General features: G+C 38.2%; 1 protein-coding gene across 1 annotated transcript; it reads right to left on the reverse strand.

Moving 5' to 3' along the window:
- Window positions 1–13,859: 13,859 nt before the first annotated feature.
- On the reverse strand, window positions 13,860–14,486 carry LOC113286145 (LYR motif-containing protein At3g19508). The gene is made up of 2 exons (XM_026534844.1): window positions 14,207–14,486; window positions 13,860–14,125 (listed from the first exon to the last, which is right to left on the reverse strand). The coding sequence occupies exons 1-2, from the start codon at window positions 14,402–14,404 to the stop codon at window positions 14,072–14,074; spliced, it is 252 nt and encodes an 83-aa protein (XP_026390629.1). The 5' UTR covers window positions 14,405–14,486; the 3' UTR covers window positions 13,860–14,071.
- Window positions 14,487–22,693: the final 8,207 nt, after the last annotated feature.

The following is a 22,693-nucleotide window of genomic DNA, read 5'->3' on the forward strand; positions in this document are numbered from 1 at the left end:
GAAAGCGCGCCCCCACCGCGGAAACTATGCACACGGTCACCCCAAGGAAAAGGAGGAAACCCTAAAAACTAGGTTTTCGTGGGAAAGGAATTGGTGGCAGTCACCTGCCCGCGCATGCCTATTTTGCGTAATAATTGAGGTGGATAACATTACTGCGGTGTTCACGCTTTGAATATTTCTACAAGTTCATGGAAAATACAACTATGGCTAGGGTTTGCACCAGTACAAAAAAAAAGATTGAAAGAGAAACGCTGGAATACATACCTGGAATATGCTTGCCCGCTTTATTGCTACCACTCTACCGCTAGCACAAGGACATGAAAACAAGATACAAGATAAAAGGAGAGCAAACCCTTTTATAGGCGTGACACTTTTGGAATTTGAATAAGGAAAGGATTTCCTATTTGAGCTATGTATGGAAAAAGGAAATTGGGCCCGTAAGAACAAACTCCACAGTTCCAACAATCCGCGCACGCCAAGCCAGCGCCGCGCCATGCCAGCACCCACACCATGTCGTACCAGTACCCACGCCACACCAAGCCAGTGCCAAGCCCATGCCAACGCTCACTCTATGCCAAGCCCATTCCAACGCTCACGCCATGCCAACGTTCACGCCATTCCAAGCCCAAGCCAGCGTTCACGCCGAGTTTACGCTAACGGCCCTGTTCCAAGCCAATACTACGCTGGCGGCTCCATTCCGAGCCAATACAATTCATGCGGCTCCATTCCAAGCTGCACAATACCTGCGGCTCCCATTCGAAGCCGACCAATGCCGGCGGCTCTGTTTTAAGCCACACCATGCCAACGGCTTTCCAAGACAATCCAGCAATCCAACCACTCTGCGGCCTAGCTAGCAGCACCACGAGCAAAATCTACGCAAAGATACCAACACAAGAATCACTAATTCTCCTTATCTCCCGAAAAAGGTTAGACGGATCTTCCTAACCATCTCTTCATGACTTTTCGTTTCGATTTTGTCCTTGTCTGTCACCATCTTATGCTTACCTCGCAACAAAGCCCATGTTTTGAGCTAAGCAGGGGACTTAATGTTGATGGTGGTTTTTAGCTTAGGGTTAAAATCGTAAAACCTTAGTCAAACAGTGACGTCACGCTTGAGTAATAATGTCGCCACTAGCACATTTATTGAACCATTCAACATGTCTGCGTAAAATTACCGGGGTACCTTTTTTATGTATATGCCATGCTCCACGGCAGAGCCCTCGGTACTGACTGGCGTCATCTCTACATATGCCAACCGCATAATCTTGCCAATGGCATGCCATGCCAGCCACATCTCCGCGCCAAAGGCATGCCGACCATGCCATCCGCACCACCGTGCCAATGGCATGCCATGCCAGCCACATCTCCGCGCCAAAGGCATGCCAACCATGCCAGCCGCACCACCATGCCAATCGCTTGCGTTGCCAGCCATATCTCCGTGTCAAAGGCATGCCAACCATGCCAACCGCACCACCGTACCAATGGCATGACATACCAGCCACATCTCCGTTCCAAAGGCATGCCAACCATGCCAGCCGCACCACCGTGCCAATGGCATGTCATGCCAGCCACATCTCCGCATCAAAGCCATGCCGACCATGCCTCCATGCCGCTGGCTTCCAAACGAAGGGTTGCAACAATCAACGGCCACCCTTCCCTCTGAGATGCAAATCTCGGCCGTCCAAGTTCGCCACCAAACGCGTGGCAACTTTTGGCCCAATGCCAAGCCCTAATTTCCTGAACTATGCCAAAACCCTAATTTTGGCCGCGCCTAAAACTATGCCAAAATCCTAGCTTAGCCGCGCCTAAACCATGCCAAAGCTGTGCTGGCCATGCCTCCATGCCGCTGGCTGCCAAAACGAAGGGTTGCAACAATCAACGGCCAACCTTCCCTCCCGAGATGCAGATGTCAGCCGTACAAACTTTCCACCAAAAGACTTGTGGCAATCTCTTGGCTACGATGCCAACTCTTGGCCACGGTGCCAAAGCCCTAATTTTGCCACGCCAAAGTCATGCCGGTTATGCCTCCATGCCACTGGCTGCCAAACAGAAGGTTACAACAATCAACGGTTTTCCTTCCTCCCGAGATGTACATCTCAGCCGTACAAACTTGCCATCAAAATGGAAATCTCTTGGCTACGGTCCCAACTCTTGGCCACGGTGCCAAAACCCTAATTTGGCCACGGTGCCAAAGCCCTAAGTTGGCCATGCCTCCATGTAGCTGGCTGCCAAACGGAAGGTTGCAACAATCAACGACTGTCCTTCCTCCTGAGATGCAGATTCTCAGTCGTACAAACTTGCCACCAAACGACTTGTGGCAATCTCTTGGCTAGGATGCCAACTCTTGGCCACGGTGCCAAAGACCTAATTTGGCCACGCCAAAGCCATGTCGACCATGCCTCCATGCCACTGGATGCCAAACGGAAGGTTGCAACAATCAACGACTATCCTTCCTCCTGAGATGCAAATTTTAGCCGTACAAATTTGCCACCAAACGACTTGTGGAAACCTTTGGCTACGCAGCCAATTCTTTGGCCACGGCACATACTTAGCTATGCCAATTCTTTGGTCACGTCACCAAACCATAATTAGCCACGCCAAGAGCATGCGCAAGCCATGCCAGCACCGTGGCCACGCCACTGGCTACCACGGAAGGTAACCACAATCAACGGCTAACCTTCCTCTCAAGATGCGAAATCCCGTCCGTCGAAAGTTACCACCGAACCGGCAAGCCTCTCAATCTTTACTTGCCAAAAAAAAGCAACATGCTACACGTTTTTCACGAAAACACTCGAGACATCAAAACATGTCACAAATTGGGGGATGCTCATCAGGGTATTGGTTTACGCCCGTTACAAGAAAGTGTCATAAGAGTGAGGCGGTTAGTAAATACAGTAAGTAATGGTGAAACGTTTCCTTCATTATGTAAACATCAATTCCAGGCGTTACCCGTTACTTCTTTCTTCCATTTACTCAACCGTTTCCACTTCTTACGATACCAGGGTACGTTTTTTTGCGACTTGTATAAATAGGTCTCACCTATTTCCATCAAAGGTCAAGTTTGGGTCAAGAAAATACAACACTCAGAAATCACTTGTTAGTTGTCCCATCTGTTAGCTTTCCACTTTCTGATACAAGTTGTCAAACAACTACTCTTCCCGAATCAACCATTCTGGTCTCAACACTGTCTTCGCTTCCCTCCCTAGACCAACCCTTCTCCTACACTTTGTGACCGAAGCAAGTCTAGAACGGACATTTTTTGGTTTGGGACGGATTTGTACAAATTGATCTCTCGAATCAATGTACTCCCTTGCAGTACATTTTTTAGGGTTTAGACTCGTTTCTCACCCACACACTCGAAATTACCAAAATCAACAGAAACTGTTTTCACCTTCAAACAGAAGTATGTTTACTTGGTAAATGGTTCGGACTTAACCAAACACAATAGGATTACTATCAAGTAAATAGGAATTAACGTTTGTGTGATTTACTTTAAATTTTAATAACAACAATTATAATTGCGGAAAATAAAAGTAAATGACACAGCAAGATTTTGTTAACGAGGAAATTTCAAATGCATAAAAACCGCGGGACCTTGTCCAGAATTGAATACTCTCAGAATTAAGCCGTTATACAAAGTCAAACCAACTTCGTATAGTTGAGACCAAGCAACTAAACCTATAGTTTGTAATATTTAGTTTACTTATTTCTGATAAGGGAAGTTTGGTCATTTTATAGTCTCCATGACGTTTATTGCATTAATTTCTAGTAAGGGTAATATAGTCATTTTCACAGTCTGAAATATTAACTTTACTTATTTTTAATTAGGGTAGTCTGATCATTTTCACACTCTTAATAATATTTATTGCACTAGTTTCCAGTAAGGGTAATATGGTCATTTTCACAGTCTCCATAATATTTATTGCATATGTTTCGAATAAGGGTAAAGTGGTCATTTTCATAGTCTGTAATATTTACTTTACTTATTTTTGATAAGGGTAGTTTGGTAATTTTCATAGTCTCCATGATATTTATTGCATTTATTTCCAGTAAGGGTAATATGGTCATTTTCACAGTCTGTAATATTTACTTTACTTATTTCTGATAAAGGTAGTCTGGTCATTTTCATAGTCTCCATAGTATTTATTGCATATGTTTCGAATAAGGGTAAAATAGTCATTTTCATAGTCTGTAATATTTACTTTACTTATTTCTGATAAGGGTAGTTTGGTCATTTTCATAGTCTCCGTGATATTTATTGCACTTATTTCTAGTATGGGTAATATAGTCATTTTCATAGTCTCCATGATATTTATTGCACTTATTTCTAGTAAGGGTAATATGGTCATTTTCATAGTAAGGGTAATATGGTCGTTTCCAAAATGTGTAATATTTCCTTTACTTATTTCCAATAAGGGTAGTCTGGTCATTTTCACAGTCTCCATAATATTTATTGCACTTATTTCCAGTAAGGGTAAAATGGTCATTTTCACAGTCTGTAATATTTTCTTTACTTATTTCTTACAAGGGTTGTATGGTTATTTTCACAGTTTGTAATATTTACTTTACTTATTTCCGATAAGGGTAGTCTGGTCATTTTCACAGTTTTCATAATATTTATTGCACTAATTTCCATTAAGGGTAATATGGTTATTTTCACAGTCTGTAATACTTACTTCACTTATTTCTGATAAGGGTAGTTTGGTAATTTTCACATTCTGCATAATATTTTGTTGCACTTTTTTTCCATTAAGGGTAATATGGTAAAATAGTCATTTCACAGTCTGTAATATTTACTTTACTGATTTCCGATAAGGGTAGTCTGGTCATTTTCACAATCTTCGGAATTTTTATTGCACTTATTCCGATAAGGGTAGTTTGGTAATTTTCACCGTCTTCGGAAGAAGCAGATATGTCAAAGTCAAATTTCTATAAAGTCATGACTTGTTGACTTGGTCTTGATCCTGTTTTCTAATATTAAGAAAATTAAAAAGAAAAAGAAAATTGTATTTTGATTTATAGAAATGAAATATAATTGTTAGTTTGTATAAATGTGGGAAAATTAGTGACAAGTAAAATTCAAAGTGTTATAATTTTGGGGTTGTTTTAGATGTGGTGAAATATTTGGGTGGAATCATCACTTTGAATTATAATTGTGATTGTCTGTAAAATTATCAACAAATATTATTGTGACTAATAAAAAAATTTAATATTCCTAATTATTATCACGAATACAAAATTTAATAACATTTATAACTGTTGCAGGACTTATCACAGGTGTCTCTGTGACTAAAAAATAAACTGTGACAGGTTACACTGTTACAAAATCCTGGTTTTGGTGTAGTGATAAGATCTGAAAGTTAGAAAATGGAACCATTGCAGGGCATCTTAATTACATACATAAGCTCGCCGATGGGGCCATGGAGGACATCACTGCTATACAGAACACAAAAGCCGAGTTTATGGCGTCATAGCACAGTTGTAGTTTGACTTTTCTGGTCCTGCTTGACTTGCGCACTAGCTTTCCATCACAAAAAGAGATCCCCGCCGTACCATGTCGATAACCACTCTCGAAAACGATAATTGTACGTCTTTAGATGTGTTTCTCATGTTAACACTTAATCATGTTTAAAGCAAAAAAGCAAAACCTAACTCTCACTAGATTACACAGTATTTAAATTTGAAAGTTTGGCACTGCTTCCATGCCGCTGGCTGCCAAAATGAAGGGTTGCAACAATCAACGGCCACCCTTCCCTCCCGAGATGCAGATCTCAGCCGTACAAACTTGTCACCAAAAGATTTGTGGCAATCTCTTGGTTACGATTCCTACTCTTGGCCACGGTGCCAAAGCCCTAATTTTGCCACGCCAAAGTCATGCCGGCTATGCCTCCATGCCACTGGCTGCCAAACAGAAGGTTGCAACAATCAACGGTTTTCCTTCCTCCCGAGATGTAGATCTCAGCCGTACAAACTTGCCACCAAAATGGCAATCTCTTGGCTACGGTGCCAACTCTTGGCCACGATGCCAAAACCCTAATTTGACCACGGTGCCAAAGCCCTAAGTTGGCCATGCCTCCATGTCGCTGGCTGCCAAACGGAAGGTTGCAACAATCAACGGCTGTCCTTCCTCCTGAGATGCAGATTCTCAGTCGTACAAACTTGCCACCAAACGACTTGTGGCAATCTCTTGGCTAGGATGCCAACTCTTGGCCACAGTGCCAAAGACCTAATTTGGCCACGCCAAAGCCATGTCGACCATGCCTCCATGCCACTGGCTGCCAAACGGAAGGTTGCAACAATCAACGACTATCCTTCCTCCTGAGATGCAGATTTTAGCCGTACAAATTTGCCACCAAAAGACTTGTGGCATCCTTTGGCTATGCTGCCAACTCTTTGGCCACAGCACATACTTAGCTATGCCAATTCTTTGGTCACGGCACCAAACCCTAATTAGCCACGCCAAGAGCATGCGCAAGCCATCCCAGCACCGTGGCCACGCCACTGGCTACCACGGAAGGTAACCACAATCAACGGCTAACCTTCCTCTCAAGATGCGAAATCCCGTCCGTCGAAAGTCACCACCGAACCGGCAAGCCTCTCAATCTTAACTTGCCAAACAAAAGCAACATGCTACACGTTTTTCACGAAAACACTCGAGACATCAAAACATGTCACAAGCTGGGGGATGCTCATCAGGGTATTGGTTTGGCGGTTTACAACGTGCGGCGTACACTACGCCCGTTACAAGAAAGTGTCATTAGAGTGAGGCGGTTATTAAATACAGTAAGTAATGGTGAAACGTTTCCTTCATTATGTAAACATCAATTCCAGGCGTTACCCGTTACTTCTTTCTTGCATTTACTCAACCGTTTCCAATTCTTATGATACCAGGGTACGTTTTTGTTGCGACTTGTATAAATAGGTCTCACCTATTTCCATCAAAGGTCAAGTTTGGGTCAGGAGAATACAACACTCAGAAATCACTTGTTAGATGTCTCATCTGTTAGCTTTCCCCTTTCTGATACAAGTTGTCAAACAACTATTCTTCCCGAATCAACTATTCTGGTCTCAACACTCTCTTCGCTTCCCTCCCTAGAACAACCCTTCTCCTTCACTTTGTGACCGAAACAAGTCTAGAACGGACATTTTTTGGTTTAGGAGGGATTTGTATAAATTGATCTCTCGAATCAAAGTACTCCCTTGCAGTACATTGTTTAGGGTTTAGACTCGTTTCTCACCCACACACTCGAAATTACCAAAATCAACAGACACTGTTTTCATCTTCAAACAAAAGTATGTATACTTGATAAATGGTTCGGACTTAACGAAACACAATAGGATTACTATCAAGTAAATAGGAATTAACGTTTGTGTGATTTACTTTAAATTATAATAACAACAATTATAATTGCTGAAAATAAAAGTAAATGATACAGCAAGATTTTGTTAACGAGGAAACCGCAAATGCAGAAAAACCCCGGGACCTTGTCCAAAATTGAATACTCTCAGAATGAAGCCGTTATACAAAGTCAAACCAACTTCGTATAGTTGAGACCAAGCAACTAAACCTATAGTTCACCTAGTTCTGTCTGTATTCCCACGCCTCCAACTTAGGTATGGTTACAAACTACTTTGCAGAAGTTATTGTGGTTCTGCGTGCATGTGAATGGGCTGTGAATAATAATTTTCTCCATGTCTACTTCGGATACGAGTCTATGGATGTAATTTTCGTATTCAACTTTGGAAAATTACCTTGGTTTGCAATAATAAGGTGAAATAAAGTGTGTAGGTCAGTCGAACTAGCCTTTTGTACATAGATATAGAGAAAGTCTTTTTCTGGTTAATAGGTTATCCAAACAAATTGTTAGTTTACCTAGAGGAGAGAGTCTAATGTTTCTGTCTAGACTACCATTTTTTGTGTCTTGAGTTTCCACGTCAGTCCTATGTTTTTTTTTTGTTAGTTGTCATTAAGTAGGTCAACGAAGACTTGGCCTTTTTCTTTTATCGTTGCAAAAATTTAGCAGTAGTGGTTATTTATTGCTAGATTAGAACCAAAACCAATAAATTAGAACCAGAACTAATGGTATCTAGAGCGGATATGGATATACTTCTAATTAGCAACATAACGAAATGTTTAGCAGCAACTTGAATCTAATTCGAACAAAAAAACTAGCGCATTTGCTGACCGATATTTGCAACAGAGATAATATCGTTGCTAAAATATGCAACATGGTGTTTAGCAACGGCAGCTCCCTGTTACAACCCTGTTTAGCAATAGCTAATGTATGTTGTTAAACACCAGATTTGGTGTAGTGGTTATCCAAACAAGGTGTTAATTTACTTAGAGGAGAGAGTCTATTGTTTCCGTGTAGACCACCATTTTTGATGTGCCTTGAGTTTTCGTGCCAGTCTTATCCTCGTTTTGTTATAGTTGTCAATGAGTTGATGGTTGCATGAAATATATGTGTATTCCTTGAATGAGTTCCTTTTTATATATAGGGTGTATTTCGTAAATTTTCTGATGATAATTTGGTTCTATAATACAAAAAAGTGGACAAAGCAATAAAATAAATAAAAAATGATATTGTTCATCACGATTTGTCATTGCCAAACGCAACAACTTACGACAATACTTTCCCTTTGTAATTATAAAAAATCTAACATTCCAAAAGACTAACAAAGAACCAAATCAAAATAATGATGAATATAAACATAATATTAAGACATAAAAATAAACGTGGTTCAGTATGATTACCTACGTCCACGGAGGTCAAATAGTTGTTCTTATTTGAGTTTACGAAGATTACAGGTTGATAAGTTAATCTATGGTTCTCTCAAGCTCACTTCTTAGTCTGTTTCTCCTCGCTCTCTCATTTGCCGATGAAAAAAATAAGGAAAACTTCAGGAACGTGTCTACTCTACATATCCAAGCCTGGTATCTATAGGAGAAATGCTCATACAACCATATTAAAGTGTTTATCGGATGTATCGATGTTGCTAAACCTTCATCGAGTGGTGTGTCCCGATCTCCCGATGTGTTATCCCCGATAGCCTTTCTATGCCTCCCGATGTATTGGTTGCCCGGAACCGAACTTTGAGTATCTTGCAAGTCTTCACCTGTCGAGACCCTCACCGTTCTGCTCTTCCGATCACTTCGCACATACTCTGTTAGTAGCATTTAGTGTCTGGACTCCTGTTTCAAATTTAAACGTAGGTATCTTGATTATTGTGTTGGACCCTCAGAGAAGATCCGGTGAATTGTTCGACTCCTCAGTTATTGCCAAGTGTCTTCACAATGCAGACCGTTATATCAAGAGCGGGAAATTGGAAAAATGCACCTGCCAGAAATAACTATAAAGATACTCCACCGAACGAACACATTGTTCCAACATGCAACGGCTATTAAACACATAATTCAAATGCAAGAAAATTCAACACAGTAGCAATATAAGGTATTAACTAAAATTCAACATCGTTGCAAGAGATTGTTGAAAACGTACTAACTCCATGGAACCCAACATGTGCTGCATGTAGACCTCTAGTTGATCTTTACAAAGTGAACCACAGACATAGTCAAAATCTAAGATTGTTATCAATTGTCAGCATTCTTGCAATTGACGGTACCAAGAGACAAATAATCAAAACCTTGAAATCCTCTTGAAGATTCCTTAATGAAAATCTTAATCTTTAAACAATAGTTAGTTACAGTTCAAAACTTAAAAGGAAAAGGAGGGAAATTATAATAGAAAGTATTAGCAGGAAACGTGGGGAATTGAAGTGTCTACCTTCATATCATCATATACTCGAAACCCTTTGTTTCTTTTCAAGAAGTCGCAAGGCAAAACTGTCCGTACGGAAAAAGAATGAAAAAGGCAAAAACTTTAAGAAAAAGAAAAAGGACATACATACTTAAACGCAGCAGTATGCTGCGTTTATATTAACAATAAAAATCGTTCAATTAGTTTTTAGCTTATGCATTTCGTTTGTAGAATCGCTTTATTATTTTGTTTTTGACGTATCATCACGAGCTCAGCCTTAGGTGCACCATCAGGATTCAGAACTAAAACTAGTTTTCAAGCTTTCAAATTTGCTATTTTAGAGACGCATACAGAATTACAGAAAGATGTAAAATCTCACGGCTTAACAGTACATATTCATTGTGTTGTTATGAAATTGGAATACAGTTCAAATTTTCGTGTATACAAGAGTAACTGCAAATTGGTCTTGTTACGTCTAAGAAGTCAATTAGAAAAAGAAGACCTCAGATGTGTCCATTTGTGTTGGTGCTTCTAGATAATAGAAGGAGACACTAGACTAGGAATGATTCACCAAATAAGTTGGAAGAAAGAAAAAAATGCAAGCAGTTTCAATTCAAAAAGAGAACTGTGCCTAACTAGCTATGAGCCTAGGTTGACAAATTTTGTTTGACATATCGGGGGCAGTTGTCACTCTTGATTTGTATACATTCCTTCTCGACTTTGAGTCGGAAGAAAATCAACAAGTTTCGGTACAATCGTTGCAAGAAAATTCAACAATTGTTGCGATGGCTATACCGACAAAAACTTGCAACTAAATTTTTTGGGACATTTACCCAACATGTGCTCTAGTCGATATCTACATGATGGTTTAAAAGTCTGGATTCGATATAACCACAGACATTTTCCTAGTCAAAACTTGATGGTTGTTGATCAATAGTCTATATATACACAGAACACAGTGTTCTCGAAAATTCACGGTTTTCCTCGTACTAGATCTAAGCCAATGAAAATCACACAAGAATAAGATCTAGAAGTTAGAAAATGGAACCATTGTAGGGCATCTTAATTACATACATAAGCTCGCCGATGGGGCCATGGAGGACATCACTGCTATACAGAACACAAAAGCCGAGTTTATGGCGTCATAGCACAGTTGTAGTTTGACTTTACTGGTCCTACTTGACTTGCGCACTAGCTTTCCATCACAAAAAGAAATCCCCGCCGTACAATGTCGATAACCACTCTCGAAAACGATAATTGTACGTCTTTAGCTGTGTTTCTCATGTTAACACTTAATCATGTTTAAAGCAAAAAAAGCAAAACCTAACTCTCACTAGATTACACGGTATTTAAATTTGAAAGTTTGGCACTGCTTCACTTAAAAACGGCGTCTTAATTTCTTTTCATTTAGTATTTTTAACCAGTTTGGAGCATTGCATTTGTATCAAAAAATGGAGATTTGGAGTATGCATGTAATGAAGATATCGTTAGTATCTAGTCACGGCCCTTAGGGGTACAGTGATGATTCATTTGTTTAATCTTTGAGTTAATATAGATCAACTGAAAAAGATTATCTGAACTACAACTTTAATTACGTCAAACATAAATCCATTCAATTTTTAAAACAGATTACGTCAAGATAAAGAACAACTATTAAATGGAAATTCATCTAGAAGCCTAATTTTCAGGTTGCAATTCAAAGTCCCTAACAAGCTAATAGAAAACATTAATAGAAAGGTTTAGTGCTTAATGTGAAAAGTGAATATAGCAGCATGTAGTTGATTACATTGTTTGGAAGGCCCATAAGACCAGAGGACTATTGAAGAAAACTAGTGTTTCTTTTGAGTCAAACCCAGTCGTATATGTGTAAGATTCCTTGGAACTTTGACAGACATGGGGACATGTCGTTAGGGAGCCAGTTCGGGTATTCCAAGCGCCTCATTTATGATGCATTTGAGGTAAGGCCACTCAGTTAGATCGGACTTACCTAAACACAATCTTCTTCATCACTAAGGTCTAACTTGCTCTTAACTTTGACAATGCTTCTGGATACTAGAGGTAACATTGATGTAACAGCAATTGTAATTTTGTTCAGCTGCGAAGATTCCACTTCTCACTTAAGTAAAGCTTCAATTAGCAAACATCAAGTGTGATACATATCTCAAATCATGACCAGTTCATCTGTTGCTGCCAAAGAAATAAAATACTGACATCTCTGACCAACTTCGCATTTACACAATGCTATCAAGATCCTTGATGATTACCTCAAGAATACAACTGATTGGTAAACCGTTGTATCCTGGAGGTCATCACCAAGAGACCCTGCAAGCATCATGCAGGAACCTGTCTTTAGATTAGTAACTTGAACTTCATTTATTTCCCTTTAGGTAACATATTGCTGGAATCCAATGTTCTAACTGAATTTTCTTCGTTTTTTCTTGCTGAATAGTATCACATCTAAGCTTTGCTATGTTAAATCAAATGTATTCCAAGTTCCAAAGACAGTACAGTCTGACTGCTAGCTAATTTATCGAACAATAACCACATGCCATTTCCTAATTTGGGTAGTGTCCTAATAATATGACTGGAATAATAATCATCATAAGAGCTCTCCACAGTTCCTTTAGACTGGTGTACTAAGCTGCAACAGTAAATGGAAAGTGAATCGAGGAAAACTCGTATGGAGCCAAACTAGATCATCTTAGAAAAAAAATTAGAAAAGCCATATCAAAGGCAGATAAAAAGTGTATTTCCCAAATGAAGAATGTGACTGCATGGTCACTGAGACAACATGAATCCTTAGCTTATTAGCTTGAAATATAGAAAATTGTGATCAGTTATACATACCTGAAGAATGACAGGAATGGTTCAATGCCTGACATCAATCAGTAATTGTTGAACGACTCCACATAACAATGTCTATATCTAAAAACTCAACCACATAATTCAAAGTGTGTCTATCTAATCATGATATGGCAACTCTTCTATTTTATCTTTGTTGCTCTCATGGAGATATAGTTAACTTAAAGTGATCGAGAATCGTGATTATATTACTTAAACGAGCTACAACATGCAATTATCTGACAATGACTGGTCAGACTTCAGAAAGAAAAGCCACCATAAACTTTGCCATGCAGTTCATAATTTTACCGAGCAAGAGGGGATGCTGAAATGTATTCTCCCGAAGAGAATATCAATGCAGACTAGGAACAAAATGAATAGAAGGACTAGCAGTTTGTGAAGCAGATCTCCATTGTGCAACGAGTTGACCTGTTTAACCTCTGAGGCAGATTGGGATTATTGATAAGGAGTGCTCCTTGCTCAATCAGTTTTACTTTTATTCCTACAATGTTTACTGCTGTATGTAGTGGCATTTGACCAGTGGCTAAGTGCATTGAGCTCATCATGCCATCTACACACTGGGTTTAATGATCTATGGCAGTTATTCAGAGTATGTGAAAGGTACATTCAATGCGAGGATTTAAAGGCAAAATGGATTTTTTGAAAGAAAAAAATGGTATGAAATACCACTATTTACTATAAATCGTTCCTCTTGTATCTTACAAGATAACTTACCTACAATCTAAATACTACCATAGAGTAAGCCATAGTTGTCCTAAACCATAACCTACAATGACTAGACGACTGATTTAACCTATAACTACACTAACATGAGATTCCAATTAACTCATAGCTGAACTACCTGAGGCAACCTTGTTGTTCTAAATAATGTTTGTTTGTCACAAAAGAGTTCATTGTTCTTATACTCTATAAACTTCCATTAGAATCAGTATCAGTAAGATGTAGAGTAATATCGCTTTACTACATAACTCCAGACTCTATCAAGAGCAGGACAGGATGCAGTGCAAAGCAATTAACAAAACCTCTTTTATTACACAGGTTACCTCAAATATAGTAAAGGAATACTAGTTAATTAGTTATCCATGATGGTGACTGAACCTCAGCCTTTGTAGGGTACATTACATGACATTTTGAACAAATACGTTTCTGTCACCAGTGGTGTGAGAACTACAGAAAAAACTCTAGGCACCATAAGAGGTATCAATCTTCGCAATTAAGAAAAAGGCATAACTCAGACAATCATATCTAAAATTCATGAAAATAAAATTTACCAAATTGTGTTCTTTGTGTAAAATATCAAATGCCTTAGAAGCAGATAACAAAGTTTCACAGACAAATCACTACATCACATTATTAACAAAGAAGACTAATACAACACACAAAACATTTCAGAAGTGACACTCATTGGAGAATTTTAACAAACAGTTACCACGCAAAATTCAGATATCTATTCAATTGCTACAGATCTTCTTCAGTTTCTCAGCTGCAGATTGATCCACCGAGTACTGCAAGGGCAGAACAAAAGTTAGTTCAAATTTGGGAATGAGAGAGGGAGAAAGAAAGAAAGAAAATGGGTTTAAGTTTACCTTTTTGAGAACCCAGATGGCATGATTATAAGCTCTATTGAAGAGTTCGTCGAGGATATTTGGATCAGTAATTGTGTCAACTTCTCTGTAATTGACGAAATTCTCTCTTGCATATTTGGAATAGTAAGGTCTGGAATCTTTTGGTAATTTCCTGACCAACCTTAAAATCTCACCGTAAACGCTTAAAGCTTTCTTCATTCTACTGAGATTTCTCCCAGATCGTCAAAGTGTCGGTACGCTCAAACAAACTCTGGACTCGTTCCAGTTCTGTCCTGGTATTTTAATGGGGCACCCTGGTATTTTATTAGTTGGTGCCCAACACCATCAGGTTTTTTTTGTTCGATAAAACGCATGTTTTATAGAACAAGGTAATTGGGGTATACTGTAAAAATATTTTATTGTTCATACCGGTACCGAAGTATTGCCGGCATTGAAATACCATGCTGACATGAACAGTACATATACCGCAGTTATTTCCGATATATCCCATTGCTCGTTCGTATTATAGGGGAACTTATTGTTTGGTCCATTTATAACTGGGACCACAACAGTTTGGTCCAGCGGTAAAAATCGTTTTTTATTTGGTCTATAATTATTTGAAGATATTAAATAGACCAGAATACTCTTTCATACTGTTTCAGCATTAATTTTCTTAACTCTTTTATTCCCGTAATTATTTTAGTTCATGCTCTCTGATAAACTCTGAACTTCCTACTTATTTCCGTACATGAGTTCACTCTATTTGATGAACACGTAAAAAACATAGCTCATTCTTTCAAATGGAACCTAATCAAACCAAAATTAGAACAGAGTTTGTTCTTTAAAATGAATATACAACAAAACTTATACACTTAATCAAACCAAAACTAGAATAGAGTTCATTCTTTTAAATGAACACCTAATCAAAGTTCATTCTTTCAAATGAACACTTAATCAAAATAAACAAAATCAAAAGTACAATAGAGTTCATTCTTAAGAATAAATATATAACAAAAAACAGAATTCATTCTTTCGAATGAACACCTTATCAAAAACAAAACTAAAATAAAATATGAAAAAACAGAGTTCATTTTTTAAAAGGAACACACAACAAAACCTTCATTACTATGAAAAGTGAAAAAGTCGGGGTCTAACAACCACACCCAATATTTCACTTAGCAATCTGTATGGACAAACTCTAATATACTTTCGAGAGAATCAACTAGACAGTCAGACTCAATCTCAAGAAAAGTATATCCAAGAGTTGTATCTCAATTTCAATCCGCAATCAAGCAAATAGGAATTTGCGAACCCGATTGAATATAAGAGAAATAACTTGAACGGTACCAAAAACCAAAGTTCAAGGATCAATCAATTTCAATCAACAACCAAATGTTGGATTTAGCGATTGATCGATTCAACGCAAAACCTGTGATATTTCAAGTATATAACAAAATATAATGCGGAAAAGAAATAACACAGACACCAGAAGTTTTGTTAATGAGGAAACCGCAAATGCAGAAAAACCCCGGGACCTAGTCCAGATTTGAACACCACAATGTATTAAGCAGCTACAGATACTAGTCTACTCCAAGTTAATTTCGGTCTGGAATGTAGTTGAGCCATAATCAATCTCACATTGATCAAGGTACAGTTGCGCTCCTTGCGTCTCTGAATCCCAACAGGACTCTATGCACTTGATTCCCTTAGCTGATCTCACCCACAACTAAGAGTTGTTACGACCCAAAGTCGAAGACTTGATAAACAAATCTGTAGCATACAGAAAAGTCTACTGTATAGATAAATCTGTCTCCCACAGATATACCTATGAGTTTTGTTCCGTCTTTTGATAAATCAAGGTGAACAGGAACCAATTGATAAACCAGACTTATATTTCCGAAGAACAACCTAGTATTATCAATCACCTCACAATAATCTTAATCGATTAACGAAACAAGATATTGGTGAATCACAAACGATTAGACGAAGATGTTTGTGACTACTTTTTCAATCTTTCATATCGGAGAATAAATCTCGAGCAAATCTTAAAGAAGATAGTACTCAATCATGATAGAAACAGCAAGATCAGAACATGCAACTACAGAGAAAATAGTTGGGTCTGGCTCCACAATCCCAATAAAGTATTTAAGTCGTTAACCTACAGGGTTTCGTGAAAAACCTAAGGTTAAAGGATAAACGACTCTAGTCGCAACTACTATCACACATGAGATGTGGGGATTAGGTTTCCCAGTTGCTAGAGTTCTCCTTTATATAGTCTTCAAATCAGGGTTTGCAATCAATGTTACCTTGGTAACAAAGCATTCAATATTCACCGTTAGATGAAAACCTGATTAGATTCAAGCATTCAATATTCACCGTTATACAAAAATCAAATGTATCATCATCTAATAACTAATATAAAGAAAAAACCCTTTTTTCGACCATCTAAGATTTTTCTCCCGTTCCCAGTGAATTCACTAAGTTACCCTTCCATTTTTTATTCCGCTCGCTTGCCTTTTCGTTAATACGAAACATAGCAAGGGTAAATACGGTCTTTCATTCTCATCTTTCTACTTTTCTTTATGTTCTTCTTCTTATTGAACAGAAACCCAACGAACAACAAAGAAAAATCGCCGAAATCAAATCATTTAATTGAAATCTTTCGAACCAACCTCATTTCAATTCTTAGGATTTCAACTTAGAAAATTCTTTTCATCTTTTTCTGGGTAATTGTGATTGCATATAATAATTTGATTTTCTTTAGTGATTTTGATTAAAATCAGTATCATTCAGGTGTTAGTAATTACGTTGGTTTTAGTTCTAAATTGTGTTCTTTTTCAATTTCTAATTTCCCTGAATTCTTATCCATCATTCTAAATCGTAGCACACAGTTTAGATACAATGGCGATAGAAATATAGTTTAGACTGTGGTGTAAATTGGGACGGGTCAGCATGTTTAGGGCACAGCAAAGGACGTTAAAATTCGAGCCCAGCACGGCACAGCACGCGACCGGCTCAGCACGGGCACAACATGTTTGTTTAATGTGATGTGTTGTGCCAGACAAATAGGCACAGCGACACAGCACAACACGGCACGCGAAGAAAGCACGCCACGTCATGTGTAAAATACTACACAATACATCACATTTGATGAATATTTCACAAAAAAAAATCATTGTTTTAGCCAATTTCTGACATTTAATTTTCGTTATGCTAATTTATTTCTGTAATAAATCATGTACAAACTAAAATATCTCAAAAACATTTATTTTGGGAAATATAAAATAAGTGTGCTAGCACAGCACAATACGTTTATTTTTCTGGCACAGCACAGCACGGCACACCATTTAGCACAACACAGCACATCTGAATCTCTGCCACAGCCCAGCACAGCACGCTAAGCACGTGATTTTGTGGGCTCGGTTGTGCCGGGCTGGCACGTTTTACACCTGGTAGTATGAAATGGTCAAGTTTTTGAACATTAGCTGATTGTTTAATTTCCCAAGAGAATGTCATCATTGTTTAATTTTAGTTTGCATCAACATTAGTATCTTCCCACCACCACTTTAAGTTCGACCATAAGACCACTGAGCTCTACACGGAATCTTCATAAATGACATAACTTTGGTAAAAAACTTTGAAACCACCCTTTAGATTTCGGCTTCATATTGATTGTTGCTAGGTGGTTAGTAACTACGGTAGAAACTTTTATTGCACGCACCACGTCTTTATCTCCTAAGGGATAAGTATTGTGTTTTTCTGCAACTTGGTTGGTGTATCTGTTTTTCTGCTTCACTTCAGTCTTTTCATTGTTGTATTTTTTATAGTTCTATTTGGTTTAGCCTATTAGTGCTGCGAACTTCTGCCACTTCCAGTATATGTTTGATCCATTTTAGAGAAGATTTTAGGTGGTAATAGGGTTTCATGTTCAAAATATGCTTAGTTTTTAGAGAATGTTTTACACATTGGTAAAAATATATGTACTCGAATTTGATTACAGGTCTGATCCAACTGTAACGAGCCTCAAGCTCGTCAACGCTATTATACCAGTCATGAGACGACAAAACTGTTATTGACCCGATTAATTAGAGATGAACGTTAATTAATAGAAATTAATCTAACAACGATATAGTTACGAAATTAGTATCACTAAATAGGTCTCGAAAAGTTATGTGAGATAGACTGCTCGAACGTGTCAATCGGATACCGGACGAAGAAGATATCAGATTAATTAGAAGGGTAAAATAATCATTTTTGCATCTAAACCGCCTGGCTGCCCTTATCCCTTATTTGGGTGCCGTTATCATTTTCTTTTGGCCTTATCATCACCAAAACGTGTCGAGAGAAAATCATTTCTCTGTTGATTTGAACATCGAGATGGAATAACCAGCACGCGTCTGTAGTAACGACGGGCGAGATTTCTACCAATGCTAGCGTCTGAAGAAATAACGCCAGCGTATGTACTTCAAACGCGCGTTTTAACTTATAACTCCCGCGTCCGTATCAAAAATTCCAGCGTCAAACCCAATGGCGCTAACGGCTCAATCTGAACGGATGAAAAATCTTGTGATCCAACGGCTACATTTTTTGAAATCTATAAATACTCCTCATTTCAACTCTTAATTCACACATTCTACACATTCTTCCCTCTCAAATCATCTACAAAAATGCCTCCCAGAGTTCGTTTTGTTAGATTCACTCAACAAGTGGATTTAGCTATTTGCAGAGCCTACGTTTTTCAAACACAAGATGTTGCCGCTGATGTTGCTACCGGTAGGAATGTATCACAATCGACGTTCTGGAAGAAAGTGTTTGAAATGTTCGTTGCACGGATTGGCGCATCGTTTTAGTGTAATTAGTTGTAATATATCGGAGTTCATCTCTCAACTAATGGAGAATCACAAAAATAAGCTCAACGATGAAGCTGAACATGAAGTGGAACCCAGAACTCTAGCAATGTGGCCAGCATCTCACCCCGGTCGTCCTTTAGACTTCCATGCTTGTTTCAACATTCGTAGGGTGCTCATCAAATACAATCCCTATATCGCCCTAGGAATTCCACCACCCACACCCCCGCCGAGAATTGACACCTATGTAGTTGTTTAAATTTAATGTATTTTTTTTATTCTCATGTATGATGTGGTTGTTCAATGCAGTATGTTTTTATTTATGAAATTGATGGTGCAATGTTTAATCGAGGAAAAATTTAAATTACTTGATGGTTTTAGATAATCATAAATAACACAAAATAAAAAACAACTTAAATAACATAATACCATAGTGAATCGATTTGTCCTTCAACTTCAATCAGCCCACTCCACCAAAAAACACATTGGACATTCCCATAAATTCCTTCCATATGTGTCTTCTTCAGAAGAAGTCCGCAAATGCATAAAAGTCCTGCAACCGAGCTTTGAGCATGAACTGATTCTCTGTGGACAATGTTTGTATTCGTGATCTCCATATCCACAATGCTTGCAGTGTAATAACTCCTTCTTCAATTTGGTTTTAAGTTTGAAGCTTTTGCACAGTGTTGCAATCTTTTCTTCTTCTTCTTTTTTAATCTTCATAGCATCATCTAGCATATGCGGTTCCTCTGGACAATTGGGATCTTGACATTGTAAATACCTGAGCTTTTCCGGTTGTGATTCAATCACAATTCTGATGCGTGAACAACCTTCTCGCGAATACTTTGAATACATCCAAGGACATTGCATAAGACTGTGGTTATCCATGAAACATAATGGACAAACCTCTTTTGCTTCGACACATAATATTTGCTTCGCTTTGCCTTTAGAAAACATGGTGGATGATGAGAAAGAAATCGGTTGGTTTGGTTTATAATAAAATCTAGTGATGTATTTATAATAGAAAATAGGCGTTGGTAATTCAAACAGGCGCTCAAAGGAAAGTCGCGGGCGGTTTTACTACAAACGCCAACGGCTAAATTTCCATTTCCAAGGGCAAACTTTTCTTTCTCGACCTATAAATTTCATTCCTCCCATCTCCAAAATCACATCTTCTTCTTCTTTCCTAAATCTCTCCCCCTTTGAAGAAATGTCTGTTAGAAATCGTGGTCCCAAGTTTACTCAAGAAGAGGATATAACTCTATGCAAAGCATATTTCTTTCATAGGGTAATCACTGGTGTTGTTATTTCTCATGACGGTTCTTTTTGGGAGAACGTTTTTCAATGTTCGTCTCACTTACGGGAAATCCAGGAAACCGAGATGCTCGTCGATTGCGTGCTCGTTTTCAATCTGTTGGGCTTGTTTTCCAGCCATTTGTTGTTCTGGTAATGGAAATTGATCGAGAAAAGTTCAGCGGTGTAACTGAAGATGAAGTGATCCAAACAACTCTTGATAATTGGGAGGAAGCTCACGGTAAACCTTTTCGGTACGAAGCGTGTTTCAGAATTCTAAAAGATGGTCCATCTCAAGCACATCGTTACTGCACTCGAATGTCGCTGCCGGAATTTACAATTGAAGAAGATGTTGCTCTTGTTCGATGTTGGTTACATCGTATGGTGAGACCAACGAACAATAACAATTTATGGCAAACAGTATTAAGACATTTTGTAGCATCGCGGAACGAAGCCATAAGAAACAGTAAGAGCCTAGAATTAAGAATTGCATTCATCACTAATGAAGTCAAACATTATACGGAAGTATTGTGGATGGTGCATCGTAGAAATTCTAGATTATCCAACGAAGAACTGGAGACCATCGCTCAGACCAAGTTTACCGAAGAAAGCGGGAGAGAGTTTAGGGAGAGAGTTTAGGCATTTTGAATGCTATGAACTTTACAGAGAGAATATCGCTGGAATTTGAAAAAGCGGGGGTATAACAACCACACCCAATATTTCGATTAGCAATTTGTATGGACAAACTCCAATATACTTTCTACAGAATCAACTAGACAGTCAGACTCAATCTAGATAAAAGTATATCAAAGAGTTTATATCTCAATGTCTCAATTTGATCTATACTCAAGCAAATAGAAATCTGCGAGTCTTTATCAAAGAAAGATAACTTGGATGGTACCAAAGACTAATATCCAAGTGTCAATCAATTTAAATCAACAACCCAAAAGGTCGGATATTCTAATTGATTGAACAACGCACAACCTGTGATATTTCAATTATATAACAAAATATAATGCGGAATAGAAATAACACAGACACCAGAATTTTGTTAACAAGGAAACCGCAAATGCAGAAAAAACCCCGGGACCTAGTCCAGATTGAACACACACTGTATTAAGCCGCTACAGACACTAGCCTACTACAAACTAACTTCGGTATGGACTGTAGTTGAGCCCTAACAAATTTCACACTGATCCAAGGTACAGTTATGCTCCTACGTCTCTGATCCCAGCATGATGTTACGTACTTGATTCCCTTAGCTGATCTCACCCACAACTAAGAGTTGCTACGATCCAAAGTCGAAGACTTGAATAAACAAATATGTATCACACAGAAAATTCTACGGTGATAGATAAATCTGTCTCCCACGAATATACCTATGAGTTTTATTCCATCTTTTGATAAATCAGGGTGAACAGGAACCAATTGATAATCCGTACTTATATTCCATAAGAACAGCCTAGTATTATCAATCACCTCACAACAATCTTAATCGTATGGTAGCGAAACAAGATGTTGCGGACGATGAGACGAAGATGTTTGTGATTACTTTTTATCTTGCGTATCGGAGATAGAAATCTCAAGCCAATTATTACAACTGTAATCTTACGATAGAAACAACAAGATCAGATCACACAACTACAAGAAATTAGTATCGGTCTGGCTTCACAATCCCAATGAAGTCTTTAAGTCGTTAAGCCGGTTTGAGAAAAGAAAAACAGAGGTTAAAGGAGAATCGAATCTAGCTTACAACTAGTATCACACGTAAGGTGTGGGGATTAGGTTTCCCAGTTTATAGAGTTCTCCCTTATATAGTCTTCCAAATCAGGGTTTGCAATCAATGTTAGCTTAGTAACAAATCATTCAATATTCACCGTTAGATGAAAACCTGATTAGATTCAAGCTAATATTTATCAACCGTTAGATCGAAAACATATCTTGTTATACACAAATGAAATGCACGTTTCTAGGCTCGTGTAACCGTACCCAAACTTGTATATTAGTTGGTTCAACAATAGTTAACCAAATGGTTATCCATATGATCACTTTCATATCAACCATATTCTTCTTCACCGTAACTAGTTCAAATGACTCAAATGAACTAGTTAGAGAGTTGTTTAATTGCTTAGATCTTATGTAACTTCACAAGACACAATCGAAGCAAAAAACGATTTGATTCACTTGAATCGGTTCATGAACCTTATAGACACGTTTGCAAAAGAATTTCTTAATCAATATAAAGATGAGTTCAAGAAATTTTCAGAGAACGTTATATAGTTGTTATTCACAAACTATTTTTCGTCAGAGAAATTTTCAAAGTAATTGAAACATAACATGACTTTCATCACTAGGTAAAAATGAACTT

Source organism: Papaver somniferum, chromosome 6, assembly GCF_003573695.1.
Source record: "Papaver somniferum cultivar HN1 chromosome 6, ASM357369v1, whole genome shotgun sequence".
Lineage (NCBI taxonomy): Eukaryota > Viridiplantae > Streptophyta > Magnoliopsida > Ranunculales > Papaveraceae > Papaver > Papaver somniferum.